Genomic DNA, 19,874 nt, shown 5'->3' with positions numbered 1-19,874 from the left:
AGTTTTTAAAAAAATATGTTAATTAACAAATGTCCATTCTGAATAATAATAATAATATATATAGTCAGCATCCAAATTGGCAAATATTCATGAAATTGTTAAGATCCAAGCTTTGGTGCTGGATCTAGCTAAAAAGTAGTTTATTTTGAGTCAAGCCATTTTTTAATAAAATTCGACGGGCTTTACGACAAATAGTAAGATTTATCGTTTATGATGACGAAATAGTTTAGAAGTCGCTGCATTGAAACGTTTTCAGTCAATAGCATGCACCAAGATTAATTCAAACGCGCGCCATTTACAGCCGACTGCCAGGGTGACCAGAGTGCATCAATTTTGTGCAGCCCTGGGCGAAAAGCAATGCATAAAAAAATAAAATATTTGAATACATTGCGCGCGCATTACATACGAAATAGGTTGACAAAATGGATTTTAAAATTGTATTTTTACGAAATGTGAACATTTTATTGAGTGCTTACTGAAAGTTTCATGGTGAGAAATTTAAATTTCTTATTTGAACAATTCGACTTTTACTCCAGGAGTAAAAGAGATCACATCTCACGAGTTTTAAGTGTTTGGTATGTTTTTATTTATCTTGTTTTCTACACAATTTGCATTTAATCGTTCAATATCTGTTTGCACTCTATATATGTATATTTAAACCGGTTAACTTCTATATATGCCCCTTACTGCTGCCCAGTCACGCCCAGCTTCTTCTTCAGCGACTCGGGCATCTCTGGTGGTGGTGGGCGTGGCATGCGCAGGAAGACCTTGACTGCATCATAAATGAACCACTGAGCGGCAGTGAGTGTGCCAATCATGACAATCCTAGGCATCAGACCGCCCCACAGTCCTATTGAAAAATGTCAACCGATTGTAAGGATTGTAAGTAAATGGGTTGATGGATCACTTACCAACCCAGCCAAGCTGTTTGGCAATATCGAGAGCGCTGGCGCCCTTGGCCTGGTTCAGCTTGGACACGACTGTGTCAGCGGGATGGGAGACAATGGCACAGAAGACACCAGCAATGTAACCGGCGGCAAAGGTGACAATCAGCTGCTCGCCCTTAGTGCAATCCGCACGTGGCTTGGGCACCACATACTTGTAGAGCAGCTCCAGCGTGCGCTCAAAGCAGGCGAACTTCATCATGGTGTATGGAATCTGTCGCATCCAGAGTGGCACCAGACCCTTGTAGAAGGCCGAAATGCCCTCCTGTGCGGTCATCTTAGGCAGCGCCTCGCGCAGCGTCTTAGCAAATCCGGGCGTAGTCTGAATTTTGACCTTAGCGGCTTCCATGGGCGCCAGCGCGATATCCGCAAAGAACTCAGCCGAGGCAGAAGCGGCCAGATAGAGGCCAGTTCTATACAGGAAGGCGTTCTCCTCGCCAATGGCATTGGAGTATATAACTTTGAAGACCTCGTATAGACCGAATTTGCACAGACCCTGCATGGAGTAGCCAATGAAAGTGGGCGCCCAGCCCTTAGCCAGACCCCGCACGCCCTCCTCCGCCAAGCTGACACGAAAGCCGTTAACGACACTCTTGTACTTGGCCGGATCCACCTGGAGACGGCACTTGACCAAATCCAGAGGCACCACCATGGTGTGCGTAGTACCGCACGAGATAATACCACCCAGACCACACAGCAAGAAGTAATGATTGGAGCCAAACTCACAGGAATCTGAAAGAATATAGACAAACATTTATTTTCAATTCAATACAATACTCTTCAATTCCGACTCACCTCCCTGCACGGCAGCTGCGGCGGCGAAATTGTGATTGGGACTCAGCTGACGGGCGGCTCCATCGCTGGCCGAGGAGTAGGCTGAAGGTGAGGGCGTGGCAGCCTGGCAGTTAGCACTGGTGAACGGCGACTTGAACGTTGAGTTCTGAGCGGCCTCGAACAAAGATTTGAACATGTTGGCTAGCGAGGATGCTGTGAAAGAGACAACGACAAGGTTGAGGTTAGCGGGTCATGATGTAACCGAATCGACACAATGAAGCAAATATTTAGAGTTGCCTTTTAAGAACGCTTCACGCTTTACAAAATTTAATAAAACAATTTTTTTAAAATACTCCTTCAACTGTTTTTTTTTTTTTAATTAATATCGATCACTTATTCCCGCAAGAATTGGCATTGATCTTGCAGCAAATTGAGCACATGCCACAGTTTTTTACATAATTTTCGTCTCTTTCCCCGTTTCTACACTTATTAAGCATTACGTAATGGTTTTGTGTGCAGAGCCCAAGAAAAGTATTGGTACCCATATGAATAGATCTTTTGTATACTCAATCCGAAAAGACTCACTTCAAAGTGCGAGGAAGAAAGTGCGGGGTGTATAGAACGGTTGAACCTGAAGTCCAGCTGAAGTAGCAAGTTTTCGTTGTTGGGTTTGGAAATAAAACCCAAAAAACAACGTTCGTTGTGCGCCAAACCAGAAAACCAAATGCAACAGTCTCAACCGCAAAACGAAAGATTGAGCACAAATTTTGCAATAGGGTTGTCGAGTTTATCGCAAACGTATCGGTTAGAATCGGTTATGAAAACGGTTGGCAATTAAACAGAACAGAATCAAGACTCTTATTGTGAATATTAGATTTACGAACATAAAGAACTTACTAATTGCATTTTCTAACTAATCTTATATTATTTCAAGATAATATTTGACTTATCATAAAATATAGTTTAGTTAAATACGCTTCGAATTTCTCTGGCAACTCCAACACATCTCGTTATTTATAAACACACAGCATTTTGGCCAATGTCTATTGGAAATTCTCTATTCTACTATTCTTTTTTTGTTTAATGTAAAAATAAATTCATTAACGCGCCGACAGCTGGGCGTGCGAACAGACAATTGAAAATTCGCTCTAAATCAAGGCTGAGCGTTTTTTTTTTTGTTGTTTTGAATTTTTGTTCTATAAAATTTAAACATTTTATTGGAAACATACAATTTGTGTGTGTTTATTTACTAAAATCGATAGTTAGTAACTTTATGGACTTAAAAACTATTACAAAAATGCATACTCTTGCTTCGAGTCGTTTGTCACGGTTGACAATAAGTACAATTAGTTGATTTAGTGCTTAACAATAAATGCTAAAAATATTGGAAGTAGCTGCATAATAATACTTTTTGCAATAAATTACAGTACACGCAAACGTGTATATGGACAAAAATGGCAAAGTTATTAACGATAAAAACGACTTAAATATTAAATTGGCTGGCATTTTGTATGTGTGAGTGTGATAGGCATCGACCTATGCTGCTCAAACTGCGCTGCACTGGGGCAGTTGAACTTCCCCCAGACCTTAGTACAAAATAACCAAATTGGCAAACAAGCGGACGTCTTAATAGTATTGCAACCTAACAAACTAGCTGGGACTATGACTCGGCGGTTTCCATATGCCGATGCACCGTCACCGGCGCCAGTATGTAGTGGGAACGTGGCTCCTCCGCATCCAGCGGAAGTGTCGTCTGGCCGTAAACAGCAGCTGCGCCGCGACATGGCGATGGCGTCGCTTGTGACTGCTGCTGCTGCTGCTGCTGTTTATAGCGCTCCGTTTTGGAAGCCGGCTGATTGCTTAAATAGGGATGCGCTGTGGACTGTTGGCGATTGGTTGGGCTCGATATGGATGTTGATATGGACATGGTGTCCGATTTGCTGTGCCGCTTGTCGTGCAGCAGCAGTGGCTCCGCCAACGTAAAGCACTGCTGATCGGAGCTGTCCTCGTGTGGTGTCATGGTGCTATAGCCATGATCCGACTCACCATTCGGGGGCCGGCGATAATAGCTGCTGCCGCTCGACATATGATATGGCGAAATGTCCGCGGCATGCATTAGTTGACGCTGGGCAGCAGCATGATCGTATCCACCCATGGGCGGTTCATCGTGCGCCTGGCAATCATCGAAATTGAAACGCGACAATGGCAGACCGTAATTCTCCTCCTGCACCGAATCCACGTAGAACTGCTCCTGTGCCTGTGTGTCCAGATTGTGCCTATAGCAATAAATGGCAAAGCCAATTACCACGGCAAGCACAACAATGGCGCCACCAAGTGGTCCAAAGGCGGAGTACGCATGCTGCTCACGCTGTGGATTGTGCGCGGCCAGCATCTCCAATTCATCCAGCTCCCCGTAGGGCGTCAGTGAGGCTAGAACGCCATTAAAGCAACCCGCTTGTGTCGAGCAGAAGGCCGCACCGAAGCCGTTTCCCTCCACATCCTGCTGGCACCATTCGCAGCCCATTACGCCGAGACACTCCCGCTGAGTGGCATACGCCTCGCAGCCGCCTCCTGCAGCAGCAGCGGCACAGCTTGGTAGACTGGTTAATAGTTGTGTTGTAGGCGGCAGTGCAAGGAAATGCTCGCTGGGCGGTGAACAGTAGGGAAATTGCCGCGTATAGTTTGCATAATCGTGCAGATCGCTGGCACCAGAGCTTGACAGCATGGGACACTCGCAGGGACACTCACAGTCCGTTTGATCCATACGCTTGCAGTTGAGGCACACGCGATCGATGGTGCTGCAGGGACAAAAGGCGCCGCCATCGCAGCTAGAGTTGAGCACCGCTGCGAACAGATTGCTGCCTCGTATCAGGCCAATGGCGTACTTGGTGCGCTCGCCATGCACCACATTGCCCAGAATTGTAGCCAAGGATGTGTTGAAGGCGTAGTAGCGTTGCAGCGTGCGATTCTGATAGCTGGCACAGCCCAGCTTTCGCACCAGCTGGCCATGATTAAGCATATCGTTGGCCAGATAGGATTCCTTGTGCGTCAAGTGCTCGTGCGGGCGGCGTTGATTGCGCGTCGATGTCGACACCTGCAGCATGCTGGGATGCGCCAGCAAGTAGCCTTCGTGCTCGAAAAGTAGGCACTTCATGTGCGGCAGCTGGCAAAGCGGCGTGCTGTCCAATATGAGGCGATAGTAGAAGGCGTAGGGTACGTCCAGTGCGACCACAGCCACCGGCCGATCCTGCTGGGCCGAGTGCAGTGCATCCGCCTTACCCTCGAATATCGTATGCGCTATGGTCACTATGTAGCCCGCACCGCCTGCGTCCAGATACGGCGCCGTGCTCACAATGCGCCCCGGCTGTGCCATCGCCTGCCGGAACCAAGGACGTCGTGTTGCATCATAGCTGCTGCTCAACAGGCAGCCCGGATACAGTTGCAGCACGCCACTGACACTGGCTACGTAGCGTCTAATTATGTGACTACGCAATGATCCAGCCGGGTCCTGATGCCGCCGTCGCAACAGTTGCATGGCCTGATACAAGACGCCAACCTCATGCCGTATGCGAGCACGCAGGCCGGGATTAGCCAGCAGGCCACTCGAGTCGCGCAGATACGCCATAATGGACTCCACGTGCCGCAGCTGCGTACGTGGTCGATTGTTGTGCAGAAACGCAAAGGGCGAATTAAAGGCAGCAGCACTCAGGAAAAGAGTGGGTGCATCTGCAGGAACAGAAAAAGTCTATTATTTAAGGAACAATTCAAGTCAGTTAGATGTCCTCTATATCATGCGATAAATCATTTTTAAATGCAATCAAGTTAAATTAAAAGTTTTCAGTGAGAAAAAACTAATCAAAGCCTGGATTTCTACAATTGACACTAGGGGGATGAACCGAATCTTGATGGGAAACATTGTTGAGTTTGAGGTTTCAATATACACTCACCCATTGTGGCTAGCTGCCTGAAGTAGCGGCAGGTTGTGGGCGTGCCACTGCCACCGTTTTGCATCAAATCCAAACGATGATACAACAGGTCCTTGATGTCCCCATAATATCCAGACTCGTAGGTAGACACAGCCTCCATTCGATTGTAGCGCTGGAGCGAAGCGGATACATTGTGGGCGGCAGAGCCGCTGATGCTTGCGGTACTAACCAGACACAGTACATAAATGCCCAGCACGGATTGCCAGTGATAGGTACGCAGCAACTGTTGGCGTCCCAGATAGATGGCAGTGCTGGCGTTGCCGCGCTCCTCATGCAGCAGGCGCTTGAGAATGCTGGCAAAGTCTGTCGCGTTCTCGAGGTAAGCAATACTTACTGGAAATGCTGTTTCGCGCTGTATGAGTGGGCGAGGAAAAGCCGGATGGGCCAAGGTATTTCCGTTGTCGCGATCCAACAGAAAGGCATAGCTGAAGCCCTGTTTGGCAGCCGGCGAGGCATTCGGGTAGTTCAGCAGGTCCTCCAATAAATCGGCCAAGTACAAATTGACGCCCACCACACCGTATGGCGGCACGGCATGTGTAATAGCAACCAGAACGTCTAGCAAATTAACGAATTTAATTTAAGAATTAAACTTAATCAAATGCTATGGACTCACCTCCGCTGTCCGCATCCACAACGGGCTGGTGCACTTCCAATGTATCCGTGAGAAAGCGCTCGGTGAAGAGCTGACCAAAGACACGACTGCTCGCCCGAGGTATTGTTTCCGCATGCATCTTATTCAGCACAAAGAAGCGTCCTGCCAATTGCGCCTCCTGGCCGGCGGGCAGCCAGGCGCGCACATCAATGTCGAACTTGGTATAGTTCTGCGTAGCTATATCGCTCAGAAACTGTTTTTCATACATTATGCGCTTCTCATCCAGCACCACGGCACAGGTATTGATGATAACTGGCGACAGCAGACGACTCTGGCCCTGAGCCAAGACACGTAGCACGTGCATGGCCTCCGATAGATTTGTTAGCAATCCACGCGTCACATAAACAAACTCAATGGGTTGCTCGGAAACATTAATCAGCCGAGCTTGCTGCAGTCGATGCAGCAGCTCGAATGAATATTCGAAGCCCAGCGTATGATTGGTCATTCCACGTCCCAGGCTCAGGTTATTCACATAGCTAAGAATCTCGTCCTTATGAGCACGTGTGGCGCTATACATGCCGTGTACGGCTTCCGCGGGAAACGCATCCAGATACATAAAGTCGGCCTCACTGGAAACAGTCACGAACGACACATAGTCGGTGTCCTCCAACAACAGCAGAACCTCCTGAACTGTGTGGGAAATAGCACATATAATTTAATAATTTATAATATAAATATGAAATATGAAATCTTAGCTATCATTCTTTGTAAGCGATCTGAATAATCTAGATTTTTTCTGTGTTCTTTTGAGCATTGACTTACCAAAGCTTTTGGTGATATCAAACAGCTCGGCATTCAATGCAGATCCCACATCGATGAGTAGCATCACAAACTTGCGCTTTATGGCCGAAACGTATAGCCGACGAAAATGTGCACTGCCTGAGGCACCATCGCTGCTGGAGAGGAAATAGATGTGCTTAAAGTGGCTGACGCTGACGCTGCTGCCGCTGGGTTTGTTTTTGTTGCTGCTGCTGCTGCTGCCTGGCTCGTTGTCGCCTGGGCTACTGCTTAGGCGCTGCCTGAGCATCGTCAGCTGATCGGCAATATAGCTATTGACGGCAAGGGAGCGTCCACTGTTCTCATTGAGGAATGTGGCGCGTGATGCCTCATCCGACTTGAGATAGTTTAAGATTTGTATTTGCTGTTTATTGTAATGGGCAGAGCCCGAGGATACGGCATCCAAATTGGTCTCATAGTATAGTTGACAGTTTTCGATTTGCGTGTTCAAGTAGAGATGCATGTGCTCATTGTTAACGGCCGCATTGTTGCTATCCCCATCCTCCACTTCAAAATCAAATTCACTTTCTAGGTCATCATCCGCTTCGTCGTCATAGCTGTGCTGCTGCAGGAGCACATTGCTTAGATTGAAACGCAATAAATCACGCAGTTCCAGTACAGCATGCGTGGCCCTTTGCAGCTTGCGTCCCAGACGCTGGCTAAATGCTTGCAGATCCTGCTGCACGGTCTCGTTGCCGTTACCAGACGACAGCCGCGTAGTTACAGAACTGGCAAAATGTATTGAGTCAAAGATTTCCTGCAAGAATTCAATGCGGATTACAGCAGGAAGTCATTGAAAAGCATGGGACTCACCTGTATCTTGGTAACGAGCATCTCCACATTACGTATACTGTGCAACTTATTCTCCACATTGTGCCTCAGCTGCACAAAGTTTTGCTGATTATAGTTAACGAAGAAAACACTTCCTGATGTCTGCTGAAGCGGCATGTAGCCGGCGGCAGCGTTAGACGTAGGCACTTTATTATTATTGCTAGTTAAGGTTTCATTTGTTATGGTTGTGTTTTTGCTTAAGTTTAGAGGTAGAGGAGGAACATGTTCACTGTTTGGCGATGTGTGTGCAGTTGCCGCCAGGAGCAGGAGCCACGTGATGCTGCTCCACATCTTGCTGCTTTCCTGGTTGGCTGAATAAGCAACGATTACCGCGTCATTTAGGTAAAAATGTTTCTTGTTATATTTTTACGCATCTGCTGCTTCCCGATTGCAGTGTAGTCGGTCGATAAGTCGCATCGAAAGCCTCGCATAAATGTTATCGATTGCAAGACAATAACTCGAAGTGTGGTATTTATCGATTGCAAAACAATAATTCGAAGTGTGGTATTTTTATAAGTCTAGTTCGCACATCCTATTAACCGTCGACTTTTAATTTACCATTATCACACTTACATGACTGATGAAAAGAACTACTTCACGATATATAAACTGCATTTAAAAATAAATAAACAAATTCATTTTACACACTATCTGCACACTTATAAAATGTGTCAAATGAATAATTACCATTCAAACTATTTATGCACATAATGTACAATTTGGTATTTATTAGAATAGTGGACTACCGATATCGAAAAAGAATTTTCTATCGATAGCGAATAAGAAACATCGATACTATCGTCGTGTGATTCATAATAAAAGAAGAAGGTTAATTTACCTCAACACAAACATTAAAACATTAAACGGAGCATTAAGACTTGTAACAAACCATGGCCGCCACCCTTAAACCGTATTTGACCGCTGTACGGCATTCGTTAACTGCTGCAATGTGTCTGCAGGATTTTCCATCGCAAGTTGTGGAACGGCACAACAAGCCGGAGGTGGAAATTTGTTCCAGCAAAGAACTGGTGCTCACGCCCATCGTCGTGTCGCGTAATGAGAGGGAAAAGGTGCGAATTGAGCCGTCCATCAACTCGGTGCGGGTCAGCATTGCCGTCAAGCAGGCAGATGAAATTGAGCGCATTCTGTGCCACAAGTTTACACGCTTCATGATGCGTCGCGCAGAATCCTTCATCATACTGCGACGCAAGCCAATCGAGGGATATGACATTAGCTTTCTGATAACAAATTTCCATACGGAGCAAATGTACAAACACAAACTGGTGGACTTTGTCATCAGTTTCATGGAGGAAATCGACAAGGAAATCAGCGAAATGAAGCTGGCGGTAAATGCCCGAGCACGCACATGTGCTGAGGAATTCCTGAAACGTTTTTAATGTTAAGCTGAGCAATATATCACAATAGTATTCCATAACTGATTTAATAAATAAATGTGTTTTCCTGTAGCTGTTTTAACAATTGTATCTGTATAAGTCAATTCGTAACTGGTATCTTTCCGCAGTTGCAGGCAGCTGGTATCTTGATATAGATAGGACCCCGCCCCAAACTATGTCGGGCTGACGAACACATTTAGCTTATACTAAATAAGTGGATAGTTTATTTATTATTAGCATAAAAGATAATGTCCTTCAATGGGGTTATAATATTAAAGGCTATATGAAAATATGAAGACCTCCCACGGGCATATAAAACAGTTGAAAGTGTTATTATAATAAAGATCATAAAAAGCAGTAAACTTACACCTAACTTGTTAAATAAATTTTTTTACCTTTCGACAAAGACAAAAATACATCTCGGATTTGAGCATAAAAGTTATTCTCTGTTCTTATACGTGTTAAACAGCCACAATTCACAGCTTTCAAATTTTGCGCCTTCTTATACCACACACGTTGTTCAACACTCACATAGCACATAACAACCCTGTCCAATTAAATATCAACAAACGAAACACGCGGACAGCGCCAGATCGAACTCTGGGCATCATTTCATGTAAAAATGGTAACGATAAAAGGAAAGAGTAACTCAAATGCAAAGCAAAAGAAAGTCAAAAGCGCCGGGGATAGCCCAGTAGTGAAAGCGAAGGGCTGGCAGAAGGTAAAAATCAAGGGCCACGTGATATCCAACGACTTTACCGGTTACGAGGGCCTGATTGGCCTCGAGGTGCTGAAGGATTACGATGCGGCACTGGTGAAATCAACACAGAAACAGAGTGGCACCAGAGGCAATGAAAAGAACAAAAAACGCAAGCAACCAAAACCCGAGGATGATTCAGAACCTTCGACTACCGAAGACGAAAGCGATAGCGAAGCTGAGGAGGAGGCTAGCAGATCATCAAAGTCTAGTAAGAAAGCTCGCATGGCGGAGCACCGTGCACAGCGCATTCTGAAGCAGCGGGAGAAGCGTGAAAAGCGAAAGGAACTGCGAAAACAAAAGAAGGCTGCACCTAATTCAGAGCCCAAGTCAACCAAGTCAAAATTCACACCAAATGATGAGTATGCGCCTGATCGATTTGCGCTGCTTCGACCGCTGCCGGAGGATGGCACCGACTTGGCGGCGGCAAGCTCCGGAGACGAGGAAGTGCCACAACTTGTACCCTCCACCCCGCAAGATGAGAAAGATATGACGAAATGGAATGGCATGGGCGTGCCGGCCCCAATTATGCGCGCCTTGGCAGAGCAAGGCTACGAGGCGCCCACCCAAATTCAGGCCATGACCCTGCCTGCCGCTATACATGGCAAGAAGGATATACTTGGCGCTGCTGAAACTGGAAGCGGCAAAACACTTGCCTTTGGCATACCCATACTCTCGGGCATTATGGAGCTGAAGCAGCGCAACGACGGGTCATGTATTCGCAAGGCGCCGAAGGTTAAAGGCACGCAACAAGTGGAAGAGCCGCCACAGTCGAAGGACAATCACAATCACGAGCTGACACCGCCGCCAGAGGAACTGGACTATGTGTCCGGTGCCAGTGATGAAGAAAGCGATGCTGAGGAGCACAACCAGGGCATGGGTCGTCCACTCTACGCTGTGGTGCTGACGCCCACCCGTGAATTGGCCGTGCAGGTGAAGAATCATCTTGTCGCAGCGGCCAAATATACGGGCATTCGTGTGGCAGCCATTTTTGGTGGCCTATCTGTGGCCAAGCAAGAGCGCGTGCTGCGCCAGTGCCCCGAGATTGTGGTAGCCACGCCGGGTCGCCTCTGGGAACTGTATGCGCAGGGCAATCAGCACCTGAACAAGATTGAAAATGTTAACTTTCTGTGCATAGACGAAACCGATCGCATGGTGGAGAAGGGTCACTTTGAGGAGCTGCGCAGTCTGCTCAAGGTACTCAACGCGGATGAGGACCGCAAAAAGTTGCGCCAGAACTTTGTGTTCTCCGCCACATTGACGCTCGTGCACGATCTACCCGAGCATATGCAAAGTAGGCAAACTAGAACTGAAATTCCAAACTATTTATTTAATTCATCAATTGCTTTATACTTGTAGAACGTAATCTGGCTAAACGTCCCAAGTTTGTCAAGCAAACGGTGGATCAAAAGATTGAGAGCTTAATTGAAGAGTTGGGCATATCGCAGCCCAAGATTGTGGACATTACCAGCAGCCAACGTAAGTGGCCAGCACCACTTCCAAGAAATGGCTTTGAGTAACACCTAAAACTTATCTTACAGAAACGGCACAAACACTCACCGAGAGTAGGCTGCTGTGCGCGATTGATGAGAAGGACTATTATCTGTACTATTTTGTGCAACGTCATCCTGGTCGTACCATTGTCTTCTGCAACTCCATTGACTGCGTTAAGCGTCTGGCCACGCTGTTCGGTTTGCTGGATTGCAATCCGTTGCCGCTGCACGCCAACATGATACAGAAGCAGCGCCTAAAAAATCTGGAACGCTTCCGTGATAGTCCGATGGGTTTGCTGATAGCCACCGATGTGGCTGCCCGTGGTCTAGACATACCCAATGTTGAGCATGTGATACACTACCAAGTGCCACGCACCAGCGAGAATTATGTGCATCGGTCGGGTCGCACGGCGCGTGCCAATAAACATGGCATAACGGTCATGTTTATGGAACCTGGCGAGGTCAAGACCTATGTAAGGTTATACAAAACCTTGGAAAGAAGTAGGTGGCTGACATTGAATATAGTCGGCATGTTGATTCAATGAAACCTGTTTCTTACAGCTGAGGATCTACCTCTTTTTCCAATCTCTGAGCGCTTTATGGGCTCTGTCAAGGAGCGGGTTAATCTAGCACGCGAACTGGACAAGGAGGAATTGAAGCTGCGACGCACACAAAGCGAGGAGGGTTGGATGAAAAAGCATGCCGAGGAAATGGACATGATTATTGACGGCTATAACGATGAGTCGTATGTAAATCTGTTTTGATATTAGCCAATACTCTAATTCGCTTACCTTACAGTGGCAGCGATCAAGACGAGGATCCGTTTATCATTGAGAGGAGACGAAATCGCGTGCATGTGGATACAGTGCGGGCACAACTTGCCGCCCTGCTATCGAAGCCTATTTTCCCCAAGGGTTTCAGCTTTAAATATCCCACCAGCACGGGTCAGCTTCTCTCGGGCTCAGATATGGCTACCAGTAATGGGAAGAGTGCTGTTGAAACAATGAAGGCGGCCATTGAGGACATGAAGCTTGCCAAGAAACAGCGCAACAAACGCAAACGCAATGTATAAACTAATATAATTTAGTTTACTGTAAAAATAAATTGATGTATTCAATGCTTTGAAACAAAGTATCGTATGCCACCCTCGGTAAGAGAGCGTGCGTGCTTGGCCAGTAATGTGGACACAGATAGTGTGGGCGTGGTAAAGCAGCTGCAGAAAGAAATTGTTAAGCATTAGATGATGGCTGACCCAAAAAAGATCATCGGCTTACTCTATGTACGGCTCCATCTCATCCATTGTCCACTTGCGCTTTGTTTTAAACAAGGCACGCATGCGATCGTTAATATTGGAGGGCAGCTGCTCCTCGGCTAGGGAACGTACGCATGGTTGTGCACCTTCTCTGTCCAAGATGCCTAATCCGCGCAGATACTCTAGCTTACAGGTCATTCCTTCGGGCAAAGCATCCTGCCAGGTGCACATGAACTCCTCGCTGCGAAAACGCAGACCTGGCTGTAGAATGTTCTGTGCCACAATGCGTGCCACAAGCGATTCCTGGTATCTGAACTTGTTAGGGCATCGATCACTTGGTTTTGTGTAGACATCAAAAAGCCCAGCCACAATGGGTTCCGGAGCAATGCCTTGCAGTGCGTAAATTGTCTCTTCACGTTCAACCTCATCCAGAGCCCAAGAATTTTCGCTTATCACTCCAAGCATTAAATTGATAATGCGATATTCGTACTCGTAGTCCAGTATACGTATGTGGCCATCGAATTCCAGAGCCCTGTACTGGTTCAGCCCTTCAACAAACTGGGCACGACTGCACTGGACTGTGTCCAACAGCTGCTGGAAACTGAACAGCAGCTTGCGCTCAATACAGTACTCGTTCTCTGGCCCGGAGTAGCGTGTTAGCTGGAGCAGTTCACCTAGCTTGCGGTAACGTGGGCGTATTTCACGGCATTCGAAGTATTCGTGGAAAATCGTGAGCACCTGTTTCTGTTCCAGAGTGCGCGGCACCTCCAAATCATCATCTGCGCTGTCATTGAGGCTGCGCTCCAGTGACGTGTTAGCATTGCCCGTACGCGGACTTTTCAGTGGGGAGGTACTCGTAGCTGCCGCAAACTTTAATTCCGGCACCAACAACAGGCTATTTGAGATCTCGGCGCCTTTCACATCGTATGTGCGCTCGTCCGTGCAAAGAACAACTTTTTCATGCAGGCCGCCTTTGAAATGCAATGTCTGACCGGTGCGGATCTGTTGCAGCATGTGCTCGTCTAGCTCCAGTAGACGCAGATTATCGCTGACCACCTCGGCGCCAGGATAGTACAAAGCCTGTGTGAGTTGTGTGAGCTGACGTTCGTCCATTTTCGCATGCTTAACAATTGCCTTAACGTCTTCCGCGGTCCGCACATAGCTGGAAACAGATATTATCTAACGATATTAAGAGATTTGTCATTGTTTATAAACTTACCGATGCGGAGCATTTTCATCCACTTCCATGTCTTCCAATTCCATCTCAGCTATTGCGCGCCAAAAATTCTTCATTCATTGCAGGCGTTGCCACACTGTTTTACACTTTCGTGGCAACATTGCCTTTTTTATAACAAATACATACATATGTATAAAGTATTTTCATATAAAAACATAATTACTATTTAATAACAAAAAATCCATTATACAATTAATAAAATAAATAATAATAATAATAATTTTATTAACTCAAGTTAAGATAAGCATCGTCGAGGTTTTGTGCCATTGGTAAACGCAAATTAGTGTGACCGAAGGTAAGAACGCAAAAAATAACGAATTCGATATGCAGAAAAATACCGCATTATTTCGATATATTTTGGTAGATTATCGATAGCCTTTGTACGCACAGCATGTGCAATTGGTTAGTAAGGGGACGCAAATGGAGAACCTGGCGACGAAAAAGAACTGGACAGATGAGGAAAGGCTAGAGCTCGCTGCGCAGTTGGATGCTCAGCTTGATGAATTTATTGATGGCTTGGAGAAGAAACGCTATGAGGAGGGATGGCCGGAAGATCGCTGGCAGGAGGAAATGGACAAGCATCCGTTTTTCATGAAACGAACTCCACAGCCAGGTGATGAGGTGCATCCGATGTTTGAGGGCCTACAAAAGCTCAAATATGATCCGGAGGAGAACACACTGGAAGAGCTAGCACTCAATTACAAAGAGGATGGAAACTTTTACATGAAGCACAAGAAATTCCGCATGGCCGTTTACTCTTTTAGCGAGGGCATCAAAACAAAGTGCGAGAATCCCGATGTGCTGGCAGTGCTGTACAACAATCGCTCGGCGGCCCACTACTTCATCAAGAATCATCGTTCCGCGCTAAGCGATGCACAGCGTGCCCTATTCTACAAACCGGACTACACCAAGGCGCGCTGGCGCGCCGCACAATGTGCCTATGAGCTTGAGAAGTTCGATGTGTGCACCCAGCTCTGCGAGGAGTTGCTCGAAGTGGACATCGATCACAAGGATGCCAAGGCGCTGCTACACAAGAACAAAATGAGAAAGGTGAGTTTCAATAGTGAAGGGTCACAAAGAAATGCATAACATCTTACACTCACCCACAACAGCTTGATGCAGAGCGCAATCAACGCAAGGAAGCTGCCGAGTCCAAGCGCCGTTTGACACGTTTCCACAAACTGAGAGATGCCTTGGAGCAGCGTGCCATTAAATTCGATGATCAGCCAATTAATAAACGTCCAAATATTACCGAGAATCTGTTGCGTCCCAAGTTTCTGCCACTCGAGGACTATCCAGTGCATTTGGATGAGGATAGCAGTAGCCTGATTTGGCCCGCCGCCTTCTCCTATCCAGAGTTTCTGCTCAGTGATTTCCAACAGCAACTGCCAGAGACGGCCACCATGCTGGATTGCCTAAACACGCTCTTTGCCGAGCCGCTGCCCTGTGATAAGACGTTAAGCTATCGCCCGGACAATGTCCATGTCTACTATGAGAACCGCAAGGCTGGCTGCGTGCACAAGGTGACACTCAGCAAGACACTTCGCGAAATTATAAACGAGAAGGGCTTCTTCGTCTCGGGCGGCGCTTTGCTTTTCTATGTCGTGCCCAAAAACACGCGCATCGAACAGGAGTTCATCCATCAACAGCGACGACCTCTCGTCTACAGTTGAGTGGAGAAAGAATCTTAGTTTTTATTGCTTGTACGTTAACAAAGCATTGATTAAGTTTTATTGTTATTAACTTTCATTTGTATAAAGTTTATTATATATAAGTCACGGTACAATTGAGCCTTAATTGCGCTATAAAGAAGCTTTTTCAATATCCATAGTTAATATCCTTGCAGAAGAAGCTAAAACGCCTTATGTCGCTATGACACATATTTTTATATGGTATAATAAACATTTCTTTTGTATAAACTGGACTTTTTCAATTCTTTGTCCATTATTTAATGAGTAGGATGCTAGTGTATCGCTTTCGTAGCGCGGCGGGCTAAATGAATGCACTCTGAGCACAAAGATCCTGGAAGATCTGAGCTTGGCGCAAATTACAAAAGCATTTGCAGCATAGATACGTATGACCCGACAAAGCCGGGTAATTCCTTCTAGTATTGCATATAAGTGTATATATTAAAATTAAAACATTTTCGGCAGGGACCGAATTATGTTTTCGCGTACTCTAACTAATTTAGTTTAACAATTTGTTGATATGTTTGCAAAGCCAAAAAGCGAAGGGCGGCCACTCAAAGCGGTTAACATTTTGACAAGACTTTGTTTAAATAATTTAACAAGATTACTTCCAATATAAATAAATGTGTTAATTGAAGCGTTTATCGGCAAATATGGACTTAATACTAGCGCACATTTTAAAATTGAGCTGAAGGATTTGAACAACCGAAGCCAAAAGCAGCTGCCTTAATATCTAAATAAGCTAATTTCGTTTGTAGAATAAGTCAACAATAGTTTGTGTATATATGAATAAAAGCGTTTCAATATAACTCTACAATTGAGCACACTTAGATCTGATATTTGGACATAGAAACGCGTTCGCATTTGTAGACAAACAACCAAGAGACACAACATCGGATATCAGATATGGAATATGCTAGTTTCATGAATGATATGATTTGCTTATATATAGATGTACTTATTTGTAAGCTAAGCAATAATATTTTGTGGCAAATCAGACTAATGCTAGACTAATGCTGCATGGAGCGCGTATTTGATACATTCGTACAAGGTAAAAGCTAAAACTTAAAATACATTTAGAGGCGGCAAATCACATGCGAGAACATAAATACTAGCGTTTACATTTAGCTTAATGCTACCTACTAACAAGAACAACAACAAACATGCTTATTGCTACTGAGGCGATGCGGGAGCTGCTGCTGTTGCATTCCGTTGGAGCACATTATTCAGCCGCATCTTGAGCGGCGAGAAGTCAATCTTCTTAAAGCGCGGCAACGAGGCAAACTTTTTCAAGCTGTTGGACGGCGGCGCCAACTGCTGCAGCTGCTGCTGGTGCAATTCGTTGGGCGTATTGGACGCCGATTGGGATTGGGTCATGGCTGCCTTTAGCTGCAGCTGCTGCTGTTTGGTGGGCGAGTTGCCAAACTTGGCCAGCGTGGCATATTTTTGTAGCATGCGCGTTGCACGCTCTGCTGCCTGATAGCAATGCTCGTATTCATCCTCCAATTGACTCGATTTCGATTTGGTTTTGGCTTTGGATTTAATGCTGGTGCTGGCCTCGGGCGCTTGGCCGTCGTCAAACTTGAAATCAATATTCTGCAGCATGACCAGCTGCAGCAGTTCCTCCTCGCCAACATTCACGGCCTGTATATCGTTATTGTTATTGTTGTTGTTGTTGTTGTTGCTAATGCCATTGCTGGCGCGCTTTGTCGGATGGGTGACGGCATAGACACCCTCGGAGATTTTGTGGGCGGCAGTCTTTTTGTTTAAGTCTTTTTTAGTCTTGGCCAACGCTGCCGAGGTGCTTGCAGGCTGGCTTGATTTATGCCGCTGCTCGATAATCTGCTGAGGTGACGATATGTACAGATTCTCCTTGCGTTCGCGACGCAGCTTGGCGCTGACCAAATGACGTACTCCCGGCGCTGCCTCGGCGCTGCTGGGACTACGGCGCTTGGACTTGACCGTGTCGCAGCTGTTCGGATAATAGGACGGTATTTTATCATCCACGCTTATTATGGACTTGCGCGGTGTCTGATAGTAGTCCTCTTCCTCCTGTCCGGACTTCTCGGTGGTGGGCGTCTGTTGCTTCGGCGGCAGCGCTGGCAATAGCGGCGATTCGGTGGGTGTGCTGGTGCTCAGGCCATAGCCCAGCCCGAGCGGGTGCTGCTCAAGCTCCTGTGATGCCTTCACTGCCAGCAGATTCTCATAAAGATGCTCGGCTAAGACGCTGTTGCTATTGAGTGAGGTGATGTGCATCGACTCATAAATGTCACTCGTATCGTTTTGTGCGGCCTCAGCTGCAATTGGCGGCTCCGCAACGTTTGTCGTTTTGGCCAGTTGTTCGTCGGTGTTGCAGCTGCTCGTGGATGAGCAGTAGGAACCCGTTGAGTAGCCTGATGTGGTGGATGCAGTGCTGCCGCTGGGCTTCTTTTCAATCAATGCGCTGCTGCTGTCGCCGCCGGTTGTCTTCTGAGCGATGGGCGCCATGACGCAGTAGCCATTGAGTTCTTCGACCAACACATTTTTATTGCGCTGCTGGAGCTGTGAGACGGCGCCGTTGGCGCCAATCAGATTGATGGTGGACGTGTTGCAGGCGGAAAAGTTAAAGTTGTGGGGCAGCTGCTCGGACACATTCAGGCTCGCCAGCGAGTCGGCCTTGCTCAGCTGGCCTGCGATTTGGGCTAGCAGCACATGGCGCGAATCGTGCTCAATGGCCGAGTCCTCGAGGCTTATATTCAGTTCATCGCTGGACAATGCCTCGCCAAAGGTGTCCAGAAAGTTGAGCTGTGACAGATCTGGACTCGAAAAGCTGTTGCGATGTGCATTCTTCAGGTTTGAAGCTCGTTTCACAGCTGGCGCTGGTTCTGGTGTGGGTGCATTTTCGTATAACGCCAACTGTTGCTGTTCTTTCTGCTCTTCAGCTGCTCGGCCGGACGGCTGAAGCTCAACGACGCTGGCGCTGCCCGATCGACGCTTTTGGCCAAAGAAATTGTCCAACATATTTTTGTATTTTTTCTTCTTGGCCAGCTCTGACTCGGGATTGGTGCTAGAGCGCGGTATCTCGCCCGGCTGGCATTCAAACGTGTTGATGCGTTTTCGATGCGCTGGCAGAGGCGGCACCACAGGAGGCTTCTCCGCGACAGCTGCAGACGCACAAGGCGCCAAGTTCATTTCCTCGTAAATGCCCGATGCAATTGATGCGCGTGAGATGCGGCTCCCATCAAAGATTTCCTCATAGATTTGTGAGACGCGTGCGGAAAACGAAAAGTTACTTGCGTCCAAGTCAAAGCAAAAGGATTCGGGCACGTTTGGCAAGGGGCGCAGTGCCTTTTGGGCGCTAAAATTGACAGTTATTAAATAATTGTACAGTAAAATCGAATATGCCTGAACTTTTACCTTGTGTCGCGGCTGAATCTGCGCTGCTCCAGAAATATCTGCCTAAACAATTCAAGATTTTTGATCGATTTTTTGATCCACTTCATATGCCGACGACAGGCAATCTCTGTTTCCAGCGCAAAGTATATAAAGCAATCGCGACGATTCTGCGTCCAGAAGAGCCCGTACGAGTGCTGCTTGGTGCGGGAGGTGGCCAGGCTGATGTTCACTCCGGGCACATTGACCGAAACGCTCAGCAGTTTTTGTTGTTGCTGTTGTTGTTGGGGCTCCTCATCGGTCGTGAGGCTCTGAAAGCTAAGGCGCAGAAAGCACGGCACACACTTGATGGCCTCGATCTTGACCAGACATCTGGTCCATGTCTTGTACCGCAGCGCAATGGCGCGCTTGTCATGTGTATCCAATTTGACGTCCATGCACATAGATATTTCATTGTGATCCATCTTTTAGGGTCTTTGTGGTTAGTGGGTGCGTCTGTGATGTGTATGGGTATTGGTTTGTGATGAATGGATAATGAAATTACTGATTTTTGGTTGCGTTTTATCACTTTACATGTTTTCTTCGATTTTTTCGTTTTACTGCTAATAACGGCGAGGGTGGAGCCAAGTGTTGCCCAAAAACACAACTGAGAAAATATGATAAGTACACATTGGCTCTAGTGATGGACGATATAATTGCCTTGTGCGTGACCGGGCA

General features: G+C 46.7%; 7 protein-coding genes across 8 annotated transcripts; 3 read left to right on the top strand and 4 right to left on the bottom strand.

The window, feature by feature from the left end:
* Positions 1-562: 562 nt before the first annotated feature.
* Mpcp1 (Mitochondrial phosphate carrier protein 1) lies at positions 563-2,464 on the bottom strand. The gene is made up of 4 exons (XM_002049799.4): positions 2,304-2,464; positions 1,740-1,931; positions 912-1,676; positions 563-850 (listed from the first exon to the last, which is right to left on the bottom strand). The coding sequence occupies exons 2-4, from the start codon at positions 1,912-1,914 to the stop codon at positions 684-686; spliced, it is 1,107 nt and encodes a 368-aa protein (XP_002049835.1). The 5' UTR covers positions 1,915-1,931; positions 2,304-2,464; the 3' UTR covers positions 563-683.
* Positions 2,465-2,848: 384 nt separating this feature from the next.
* LOC6626772 (VWFA and cache domain-containing protein CG16868) lies at positions 2,849-8,379 on the bottom strand. The gene is made up of 5 exons (XM_002049800.4): positions 7,947-8,379; positions 7,119-7,890; positions 6,318-6,986; positions 5,666-6,259; positions 2,849-5,444 (listed from the first exon to the last, which is right to left on the bottom strand). The coding sequence occupies exons 1-5, from the start codon at positions 8,253-8,255 to the stop codon at positions 3,379-3,381; spliced, it is 4,410 nt and encodes a 1,469-aa protein (XP_002049836.2). The 5' UTR covers positions 8,256-8,379; the 3' UTR covers positions 2,849-3,378.
* A 381-nt stretch (positions 8,380-8,760) lies between these two features.
* On the top strand, positions 8,761-9,430 carry Arpc4 (Actin-related protein 2/3 complex, subunit 4). Its single transcript, XM_002049801.4, has one exon. It carries the CDS (start codon positions 8,855-8,857, stop codon positions 9,359-9,361), a length of 507 nt encoding a protein of 168 aa, XP_002049837.1. The 5' UTR covers positions 8,761-8,854; the 3' UTR covers positions 9,362-9,430.
* A 480-nt stretch (positions 9,431-9,910) lies between these two features.
* On the top strand, positions 9,911-12,747 carry LOC6626774 (ATP-dependent RNA helicase DDX24). Its single transcript, XM_002049802.4, has 5 exons — positions 9,911-11,409; positions 11,475-11,594; positions 11,657-12,109; positions 12,170-12,353; positions 12,407-12,747. The coding sequence occupies exons 1-5, from the start codon at positions 9,981-9,983 to the stop codon at positions 12,678-12,680; spliced, it is 2,460 nt and encodes an 819-aa protein (XP_002049838.1). The 5' UTR covers positions 9,911-9,980; the 3' UTR covers positions 12,681-12,747.
* Positions 12,671-14,326, bottom strand: LOC6626775 (sister chromatid cohesion protein DCC1). The gene is made up of 3 exons (XM_002049803.4): positions 14,080-14,326; positions 12,883-14,022; positions 12,671-12,821 (listed from the first exon to the last, which is right to left on the bottom strand). The coding sequence occupies exons 1-3, from the start codon at positions 14,151-14,153 to the stop codon at positions 12,722-12,724; spliced, it is 1,314 nt and encodes a 437-aa protein (XP_002049839.2). The 5' UTR covers positions 14,154-14,326; the 3' UTR covers positions 12,671-12,721.
* A 156-nt stretch (positions 14,327-14,482) lies between these two features.
* Dpit47 (DNA polymerase interacting tpr containing protein of 47kD) lies at positions 14,483-16,021 on the top strand. Its single transcript, XM_002049804.4, has 2 exons — positions 14,483-15,147; positions 15,210-16,021. The coding sequence occupies exons 1-2, from the start codon at positions 14,518-14,520 to the stop codon at positions 15,768-15,770; spliced, it is 1,191 nt and encodes a 396-aa protein (XP_002049840.1). The 5' UTR covers positions 14,483-14,517; the 3' UTR covers positions 15,771-16,021.
* A 327-nt stretch (positions 16,022-16,348) lies between these two features.
* On the bottom strand, positions 16,349-19,855 carry sced (scrambled). Of its 2 annotated transcripts, XM_015173867.3 has the most exons (3): positions 19,731-19,855; positions 19,182-19,652; positions 16,349-19,122 (listed from the first exon to the last, which is right to left on the bottom strand). In XM_015173867.3, the coding sequence occupies exons 2-3, from the start codon at positions 19,619-19,621 to the stop codon at positions 16,959-16,961; spliced, it is 2,604 nt and encodes an 867-aa protein (XP_015029353.1). In that variant the 5' UTR covers positions 19,622-19,652; positions 19,731-19,855; the 3' UTR covers positions 16,349-16,958. The 2 variants fall into 2 exon arrangements, with proteins under 2 accessions (XP_015029353.1, XP_002049841.1); XM_002049805.4 differs by having other exon boundaries at positions 19,182-19,809.
* Between the last annotated feature and the right edge of the window lie 19 nt (positions 19,856-19,874).

The sequence above is a fragment of the Drosophila virilis genome, chromosome 5 (assembly GCF_030788295.1).
Source record: "Drosophila virilis strain 15010-1051.87 chromosome 5, Dvir_AGI_RSII-ME, whole genome shotgun sequence".
Taxonomy (NCBI): domain Eukaryota; kingdom Metazoa; phylum Arthropoda; class Insecta; order Diptera; family Drosophilidae; genus Drosophila; species Drosophila virilis.
Note: the sequence above shows the minus strand (reverse complement) of the source record. Positions and strands in the feature narration are given on the sequence as shown.